Source organism: Cryptotermes secundus, unplaced genomic scaffold, assembly GCF_002891405.2.
Source record: "Cryptotermes secundus unplaced genomic scaffold, Csec_1.0 scaffold1183, whole genome shotgun sequence".
In the NCBI taxonomy this organism is placed as follows: domain Eukaryota; kingdom Metazoa; phylum Arthropoda; class Insecta; order Blattodea; family Kalotermitidae; genus Cryptotermes; species Cryptotermes secundus.
In genome coordinates, this window is record NW_019719381.1 from 222944 (window position 1) to 233324 (window position 10381).

A 10381-nucleotide genomic window follows, 5' to 3' on the forward strand; every position below is an offset into this window, starting at 1 on the left:
ATCCTACACGAAATAAGAAAACGGAAGGCTAATTGGATTGGTCATGTTTTACGCAGAAACTGCCTTCTAAAAGAAGTTATCGAAGGAAAGATAGAGGGGCGGATAGAAATGACAAGAAGACGAGGGAGAAGACGTAAGAAGATGCTGGATGACCTTGGGGACAGAAGAGGATACTGTCATTTGAAGGAGAAAGCTCTAGATCGCATTAAGTGGAGGAATTGTTTTGGAAGAGACTGTGGACCTGTCATCTTGACAGATTACTGATGATGATGATGACTACAGCCCCAGTGGGCCTAGGCCTACCTCCATGAACTTCCGTTCACTTCGGTTTTTCTAGATCTTACACATTCGGTAGGACACCTTGGGCGAGTGATCAGCTCGTCGCAAGGCCTCTACCTGTACACAAACACAGAAAAACGCACACAAACATCCATGCCCTGAGTGGGATTCGAACCCACGATCCCGGCTTCCGAGCGAGCGAAAACAGTGAATGCCTTAGACCGCTCGGCTACCGTGACCGGCGTGTGGCATCATTATCATCATTAATTCAATGAGTCATTCATTCATCATTATCCCAATCAAAGAGAGTGGTCTGAATTTAATGTTACAGATTTTTTTTTGGGAGGGGGGGATTGTTCTCTGTTCGAAAATCAGCAGGGACACCGAAAGTGGACCTACACCTCCACTCCCTCATGTTTTTTCCATAGCATAATTCTTAACTATTAAGCGCAGAGACAACTATATCCTTTTCTTTTCCTAAGTGTCCTGTCTCCTCCTGGCTCTGCGTACTTCTGAGCCTGCCCATGTGTCACTGTAGCTCGCACTGCCGCCCAAACCACACCTGTCCCTCAACTAACAGCAGCAGTTCCGCTGGACTTGCAACTAAGTCACACGATCCCCCGCATCTACAGACCCCTCGAAAGGCGTCGAAGTAACCGGTGATGGAGCTTGTCTCATGGGCAGAACCAAATGAGTTGGGTCCAGCCCCCGCTCTCGGCCCGGGAGGTGCTCGGTTCCAAACTGAAACTTGGCATCGGCCATGTAGAAATAAGATTCTTCGTGATTTTTCTTCAGTTTCAGCACGCAAAATGCGGGGTGAAGACCTTGACTAAGCCACGACTACCTGTGTCGTTTCCAGTAAGTAAAAGAAGTAAAGCTATCCCTGTACCAGGCCGTTTATCCTCATAGGGTTGTGAGACGTTGAGGGTCCCATATTATCTAGACAATCGGCACAAAGATGGCGGTAAGGTTGTCAGCCTTACGCTCCGGCCGCGCTTTTCTCCCCATGAAAATTATTTAATTAATTCCTGGTACTCATTTCTGTTAGAGGCTGAGTGAACCCCAGGGCCATATACTGACACTGTCGTTAAATAAACCGGCAAAACTAAGTAAAACTGTTCGTGTATTTAATTAATTAACCACTACTCTATGAAGGTGTGTGGGGAAGTGGATGTATAGATCGACATTTTCTTGACCTTGGCACTAGCTGGAGGTGAGTGGTCAGCTTTACGTCTTGGCCGTTTTACTTCTGGGGAAAGAGTCCTCAGCACCCATTGGATAGGAGGTTGGGTGGACCCCAGAGTCGGTCTGGATGACTTGCAGAAAATTCTTGACCCTTCCTGGACTCAAACTCCGACCCCTCGGTCGCCCAGGTCGCGGGTACGATTCCTGACGAAGTTATTGGACTTTTTCAATTGACCTAATCCTGTGGTCGACTCAGCCTCTAACAGAAATGAGTACCACAAATCTTCCTGGGGGTAAATTGAGGCCGGCGCATAAGGCTAACAACCTCAGCACCATCTGTGTGAGGCGACTGTCTAGAAAATGTGGAAGCCTCGACGTCTCAGAACCCTATGGGCCTTCAAGGCCTGTTACAGGGAGAACTTTACGTGTTTACCTTACAGAAAGGAAGGCCTTCGAAGAAATTCTTGGACAATTGCGGCCGAAAGTGGCCAACTCCTGATTTCCGGCGACTAAATACGAGAAGAGTGACAGCCATCATCACGAAGGGCGGAGCTACAAATGTACCGACCTTTGGCGTGCAGCATCTTCAGGTGATCCACGGTCATCTGCAGGATCTCTGCCTTCTCCAGCTTGGCCGAGCCCTGCTTCTCGAACGCTGTGGGCACCAGGCGTCGCAGTTCTGTGAGGCTCGTGTTGATGCGATCTCGGCGTCTTTTCTCAATGATGCCACGTCGTTTTTTGCGACTCAGCATCTGACAGCTGTCGGCGTCCCCGGGCGACGAGCACCTATATAGTCGACAAGGGACAATTCGGTGTTAATGACGACGTGGGGAAAACACAGTTCCAGAGAAAATTAAATTTGTTATTCATACGGAGAACCTCAGATATAATTAATACCTAACCATCAACTGCTACCTTCCTATAGTCTACATTGAGTGGCCATACTTTAGCTCAGGCGAGTAGTCGCCGGATTTCCACCGCCGCGGCCCGAGTTCAATCCGAGATCAAGCCATGTGGGATTTGTTCTGGACAAGTGACATTGGGTAGATTTTTTTCCGAGTACTTCGGTTTCTCATGCCAATTTTCATTCCATCGAATGCTGTCTACTTATATACCACACGGATAGGGTATCAGATGTGTTCAATGTCACCTTATTCCACAAATCGACAAGAAGTTCAGGGAAGAATTAATCGCCTACTTTCCATTCATACGTCACGGACAGCATAGAAAATGACGCGTCAAATAATTCTTCTATTTTTATGTGTGTATTCATTGCCACGGTAACTTTTTAAATGAGCCTTTGCGTAACAACGGTAAGGGGATACATACACAGACTGATAGGAGAGAGTTATGAGGTAGGCCGCTGAGACGGGCACAGGTGCCATGATATACCATGTTTATACTGAACATGTTGAACCAAGATGCATAGTTTATTCAAAACTTCTTTGCCAGTTCTTCAGTTTTTATGCAGGTAACCTTATGGCAGAAAAATCTTGTATAAGTATATTTGATTTTCCCACTGGTGCATGGAAACTGGAAATGTTTTAAAAATAGTCTAATAGTTTTCTAACTATAGCGTGAGGCTATACATCACTAACTGACCATGACTTATCCTGGTTATCATAGTAGATGGCTACACTACAAGCTGGAAGGTCGCGGGTTCGTTTCCCGCTAAGTCTAGTGGATTTTTCAATTAATCTAATCATCCCAGGCGCACTGTGGCTCTGGAGTCGACTAAGCCTCAAACAGAAATAGTACTAGGAGTGTTCTTTGGGGTAAAGGGAGGCCGGCGCGTAAGGCTGACAACCTCACCACCATCTGTGAGTCGGTTGTCTAGAAATTTGGGAGCCTCTACATCTCACAACTCTATGGGCCTCCACAGCCTGTTGCAGGGATAGCTTTACTTTTTTATTTTTCGTGGTTCATTTTACGTCTATTTCAGCAACTCTGACTGTACAGAGTCAAGAGGTATTATGATTGATAAGTTATGAATTAGAAGGGATTTGGAAGAAATCCATCTTTCTTGATCGAGGTATTATCCCAGAATTTGGCTGGAGGGACTGAGTAAAATCAAGAAAAGCAGTGAAGGAAGACGGTGTTCTGACCGACATTTTAGAGAGTTAGCGCTTCGCTATTTCTTCGATGAGTGCAAACATCTCAGAATTTTTAATTAATATTATCTTCAAGTCTCCTTTTTACTTCCCAGGGATGCAGAACGGCAAATTATATTCTATACACAATTAAACTGGAATCCTTTGTACGTCCTGCATATTACGCCACGGTCAGTGGCGCGGGTAGGCGCGGTTTGTGCAGTTTATATCTGATAAACTAAATTAAAGTCTGTTGACCAAAGTCAGTACAACTAGTGACGTGTCTGCTTCCTGCGATACACCGACTTTGTTTCAGTTAACAATTTAACGCACACCGGTTGCTATTTTGCGCATACTCTGTGTTTGTATGTTCCACATGATCCTCACAATAACAGCTATTGTTTCCATAAATACAGTGGCACGTAGACCCGTTGCTAGGCAACAACAGAGAAATAAACAGCTATACAACAGCAGTTGCTAGGTAATATCCCAAACAGTTTCGTAACAGGCAACAATATAGTGACTGGGAAGCGGTGTTCTCTACGCGGTCCGTACGATAACTACGTTGTGCAACAATAGAACTGCTGGGAGAGGCGCTTTCTGTGCATTCCATGTCGAGGTGTTGTAAGCAGGACAAGCTGTGAAGATACAGCAGAGTGATGAGACTTAGTGAGTGATATATGAATTACAGAGTGTGAATTTGAGATAGTGCTATAGTTACTTGTAGTTATGATTTGTGTATAAGTGTGCAACAACTCCAGTTACCAATCCAAACCCCGTCTATAATCACTCCATAAAATCGTGACAATACATTGATAGGTTTGTCTTTAGGATGAACACAGCACGTTTCTGTTCAGATATGAACTCAATTTTTAAACATTACCCGCATTTATAAGGAACTCTGTCTAATGTAACACCTCCTAGTGCTTTGTTGTCTCTCAGATGCACTTGTATCAGAAGACCGGGTGGAGACTGCCTGAAAACCTTCAAATTGTTAACACTTTATTCCACCCAGCCTCCTATCCAATGTGTATCAGGGGCTGTTTCGCCGGGTGGTAAAGCGGCCGGTGCGTGAAGCTGACTACTCACCTCCATTTAGTGCTGAGGTCAAGAAAATGGTGATGCTATACCTCCAGTCCCCCTTATGTCTTCGTAGAATAGTGGTTAACAAATTAAGCACAATCAAAACTTTTCCTTTAACTCTAAAATGTTCTGTCCTTCACTTCTCTCTCTCTCTCTCGTGTTTCAGATTTACTCCTAATATGGCTGTATTACTTCCCGAAGTTTTACCCTTCCTCCAACGAACTTTTCCTAGAAGAACGAGAGGCCATCGCCTGGAAACCTTCAAGGCCGGAAAATTTTCTGGCTCCCCCTCCCTCAAGATACAGTATCTCTCTCTACAGCACTTCAAGGAGTCAAGATATTTTCACCTTTAAGCTAATAAATAAGTGTGTAGGTGGTTAATCACGTTTTTCTAGCAATAACAAAGACCGAATCGTAAACATTTGCATGCTTCACTTCCTAACGCTTTACCCTTCCTCAAACTTAGCTCTACTTGAAGGACGAACAGGCACCGTCTTAGAAGCTTCAACCTTTTCTCAAGTCATCTGTGAATAATTCTGACCAATGACATATTTTTACCCATCCCGAAAGTTAATTTAGAAAAAATCAATAATAAGCAAAAAGCGATTCATATTCATCAAGTTCTCTCAATTCTCAATAATCAACAAAATAGATTCTTGCCTACCCCAGATTCGGCTTCGGAGAAATTCATCCCCAGTCTTTCCAAACATGTCCTCACAGAACAAAATCGGCCAGCGATTGAGGTTAACTCTTTCTAAGGGCCCCAAGAAAGTAGGTGTGTCCCCAACCACCTGAGGACGGAAACAGATCCAGTTTCCAAAACGTTGTGTTGTCTAGCATCCAGAATGAGAGACGATGGACGAGTCTGAAAACCCAGTCATGCTGAAGGAATTTTTTTTTGTCCCTCCTCAAGATGAATTGCCCCGCTACGTCATCCCAACATTTTCTGTCTCTCTCTTTTAATCGTGCTTTAAAGGGTTATGATATTTTGACCTGTTGCTCTTTTTATTAAGTTAATTAAAAACATGTGTAGGAGGTAAGAGTTACGTAAGCCGGTCATGGTAGCCGAGCGGTCTAAGGCATGCACTGTCTTCGCTCGCTCGGAAGCCGGGATCGTGGGTTCGAATCCCACTCAGGGCATGGATGTTTGTGTGCGTTTTTCTGTGTTTGTGTATAGGTAGAGGCCTTGCGACGAGCTGATCACCCGCCCAAGGAGTCCTACCGAATCTGTAAGATCTAGAAAAATAGAAGTGAACGGAGAAGTTCATGGAGTTAGGCCTAGGCCCACTGGGGCTGTGGTGCCAAGGAAAAAAAAAGAGTTACGCAAGGGTTCAGTAAAGCTGCGGCACGTGAGGAAAAGATCATCTTCGCTGTGGCGGTTGAGCCTCTCAGGAACAGCCACAGGCAAGATTGGATACTGCTGCCAACTATCGGTAAGAACAGCAGGTGGACCTACACTGCTTGAGCAGTGACCGCGCGCCAGTTTACTTCGCAATAAAATTTATATTTTATTGAAAACATTGATAAGTCACGTCTTTAATTAATAACTTGTAACTGACATTAACAGTCTGTAAGAAATCACATTATCACGGCTTCTTATGTTCTTCTGTTCCACAGACGAAGAAACATCAGCACCGGCTCTCCTGACTCAGGGTGTTCGTTATATTACTCAGTCCCTCCATGAAATTTCCGGGGTAGAACCTTGGTTAAACCGCAAGTTCCTTCCGATTTTTTTCTAATTCTTCAGTCTCGCTAGCATTCAATACTGTATTCTTTGAGCTACTGAGCCCTTTGTTGGACCTTGCCTACTTTTTCAGTTTATTAATCCTATACAAGCCGGTAATCCTCATTGAGTGGGGGATCAGCCCGTCGCAAGGCCGCTACCTACACGCACGACAACACAAAAACAGAATAAACGCACATACAGACATCCATGATTTGAATGGGATTCGAACCCACATCCCAGCTTTCGAGTGAGCGAAGACTGTTCATCCGCGGCCACTGTGACCGGCACAGGTAAAACTATCTCTGTAACAGGCCATGGAGGTCCACAGGGTTTTGAGACGTCGAGGGTCCCACATTTTCTAGACAATCGACTCAGAGGTGGCGGTAAAGTTGTCAGCCTTATGCGCCGGCCGCCGTTTACCCCCAGGAAGATTCCCGGTACTCATTTCTGTTAGAGGCTTAGTCGACTCCAGGGCGACAGTGCGGTTGGAAGGATTGGGTCAATTGGAAAAATCCATGACCTCATCGGCAATTGAACCCGCGACATTCTGGGTTTAAGCATAGTGCCTCGACCAACTGCGCTACCGCGTGCCCCAATTTACTACATACCGGCAACTAATTTCCAACTAACTAACTAATTATCTAACTCGTTTGTCAAATCATTAAACAGTAATTCTTGAGAAGCAAATAGCCCCCCCCCATATTAAATAATTCCCCAACTTTTACAGGTCCTGGAGGTTCCATACTGTCTTCATAAGAGATCCCACTGGCTCTCATTCTTAGCCAGATGAATCCACTCACAAAAAAACCCTTGGTTTTAGTCCGCAAGCGGACTATACCGACCGAGCAACCGCCGCTTGTCGGCGAAGTTAGTGCCAAAGTGGAATCCACTCACACCCCCTACATTATACTGCACTGCTTTAAATTCTACTTTAATACCCTTCCCATCTATTTTTAGTTCTGCCAGATACTACGTTCCCTTCCTGTTTTCTGACTACAGATCTGCGAGAATTCCGCACGTATGTCGTGCGTGCTGCATGCCCCGCCAACTGACGCCTTGACTTACTGTTCTTTAGAGGACTCCTCGGAGAAAACGTCGTCACAATCGTCACTCTCGCTGTGATGCCGCTTCATGGGGCCTCTGCTGGGGGCCCCCGTTGGTGTCGGCCAGGTGTTGGCCCCACCACTGTAGCCCCAGTGTAGCGGAGGTTGGGGATCCACCACGCTGTCGGGGGGAGCTGCCCCCCGGGGCACCACAACTCGCCACAGGTTAACGGATGGTTCTCCCCAAGTGAAAATGTAAGTGTTCACACGAGGTTGCTGTCAGGTGGTCGCTTCTGTCAGCTGACAGTCACCGACATGCTGCTGGTTGCACACCGACACTTACAGGTATAACTGATCGCTAATAATTGTTTTCATGACAGACAGATATTCAGTCGGATGAATATATTTCAGGGACAGTGAACCCGAGTCTGAAACTCATATACACACGTGAAAGACAGCAAAATTCACAGCTGCTGAGCACTCGAAGAAAATTCCTTCACGCTTTCGCACATTGTGAAATCAACATTTTACGTAGAGAATTTATTTTGCTTTCTAACGAGAACAGCAATTTCACGTATAAATCCCGTTTCTAGGTATGCGGACTCCACTTTCTTCAGACTGTCTCATAATCTTTCTCGAATTATTCGAAAGTTAAAGGCCCAAATTTTAAGTTGCGTGGGCCCACAATCTCTTACACAGTGTTAAATGTGCTGCGTTGCCATGTCAGACAGCTTCACTGATGTCGCCCACAAGACATTTCCTAAGTACTGAATTTGATTTTTGAATTCATATAAAATTCATTTCTAAATACGAAAACCTTTTAATAAAGTCATCCGAATATAAGAGCTGATATTTCTTTTTTACAATGCACACGTACAAAAGACACAAAGAAATTTAGTAAAGAATTCCTAAAAAAAATAAAGTTGGGTGCGGAATTCGGACGGCTCCCTGTTCATAATCAACAATTATCGCGAACGTCGTCCAGGCGAACGCTCGGCCGCGCGCTCTCATCCGGTCAGGTCCTGCGGTCCTCGTGTCCGCGCGTGTACTGCCGCAGTCTGTCGGCCGACCTCCCCACTCACCGACACGCTCCTACCCCCTCCACGGCTTCACAACTGTGGGAAACTTGGGCAGGTTACGAGATACTGAAATGCACACAAAAAGTTTAGGGGATGATGAAGGGTTGGTGGCCCCATGCAGGGTGGTAGGAGGGAAGGTGGAGCACCTATACTGAACAGACAGACGTCAACATGACAGTGTATGTGACGTATTGTTGTGAAACAATGGCAAGAGGACTACGTCACACTGAGACCTAACACTTTCACAGTAAACAAAGTCAGTACTCGGTAACAGTTTTATAGAACATTCATTTGAAATGTCCTGCCTGAGATCTGTCATTGTCATTATGTACTTCTGGTTTACCATAGCAATTAATTATTGAGGGTTAACGCATCTCATGGACTTAAGATAGTTAGTAAGTCACAAGCAAGCGAGCAGGCTATTGTTTCAGTGTATCGCGTCTCTTCTATGGGTACTGATAACATTTTGATGAGGACAAATGAACTGTTTGTTTACTGTATAAAGGGGACTACTTAGAATTGAATAGCTGTACGTGTTCTTCGTGGGAGATGGCGTTAAACGTCGGCCTCGACGTATAATTCGATAACATGCAGGACCGGAAATGTATACGGGAGATAGCAAGGGAACTTCATAGTACCAATGTTTGTATAACAAGTGCAGAGAATGTTCACTGGTTTCCGAACGAAGAACGCTCTGGCTATTTATTATTATTTTTATTATTATTGTTAGAGGGGATGGGTTTCCCCATGCACTTAGACCAGTTATTGGTCCATTGTGCGTCCCCCTTTAATTTCTACTGTCGCCATACCCTACTGGTACTGGTGCGTGCTATCAGCCCCGTTCAGCCAACGAGGTCGGCCTTCGGTACCTGATATTTCCCCCATTTACCAGAGGCATTGGAAGCTACTTGGGCGGGAAAGTTGTCTCCTAAGATATGAGGAACTTTTACGTGCCGTAAATCTACGACACTGGACCCACGGCTTAAAGTCCCTCCCGGAGGACTTGTTCCCTGATTTTTTCCGCCCTTAAAAATTCCACTACCTCCGCCGGGTTTGAACCCGCGTACCTTGAGTCATGAGGTGGGAACGTTACCCCTAGACTAGGCCGCTTAACGCTCTGGCTAGCTTCCAGTTGCAGATTAATCACTGACTCATTAGACCTACATGGGATGAAGTATCCTTCCTGAGAAGCTACTAGTCGCTTGGTAAGTCAAGAAATTCACCAACTTTGTGGAAAGCGGCAGTTCATTACCGTGATTACAAAAGCTCGCCACTGGGCGCACTCCCTATCCTCGTGACGTTACTGGTTAACTGTTTTTGAAAATGATGTTCAGTCGCTTTGGCATCATTGCACGTAAAACCAATAGGCTTATAGACTGCGCATGCATCACACGTGACTCATTTCGTACCCCGGGCAGGTTGGTTATGGCGGTAAGGACGCATGTTTGCATTTGGAAGGTACATTTTCTTGGTTCGAATCTCGGCCAGCCTCTTCGTGCGTCTCTTGAGAATCTCCAAACGGGTCATGCAGTCTCCTCCATATCCTTAGTCACCATTCATGGCGAATCTTCCGTGTTATTCATTTATACAGACCTACATAAATCTTTAAAAGATTGGCCATGAAGACGTATGGGAGAGTGGATGTATAGATCCGCGTTTTCTTGACCTCGGCACTAGTTGGGGGTGAGTGATCAGCTTCACGCCCCTCCTGCTTTATCCCCTGGGGAAAGAGCCCCCGTTACCCTTTGGATAGGATGCTGGGTGGGCCCCAGAGTCGGTCTGGATGACGTGGAGAACAGAGAATTCATGACTCTATCGGAGCTCGAACTCCGACCCCTCGATCGTCCTGCCCGTAGCCAGTCGCTATCCCGGCTCCACATATGCCTATAACGTAGA

At 45.7% G+C, this 10381-nt stretch overlaps 1 protein-coding gene across 1 annotated transcript in view; it reads right to left on the minus strand.

The window, feature by feature from the left end:
- The window catches only part of LOC111866301 (hairy/enhancer-of-split related with YRPW motif protein), a 31815-nt gene extending 24155 nt beyond the window's left edge, over window positions 1–7660 (minus strand). The window contains exons 1-2 of the mRNA XM_023855118.2: window positions 7429–7660; window positions 2033–2250 (exon numbers count right to left, since the gene is read on the minus strand). Of these exons, the coding sequence (XP_023710886.1) occupies window positions 2033–2250; window positions 7429–7496 (286 nt within the window). The 5' untranslated portion in view covers window positions 7497–7660. The remainder of the gene's footprint in view (window positions 1–2032; window positions 2251–7428) is intronic.
- Window positions 7661–10381: the final 2721 nt, after the last annotated feature.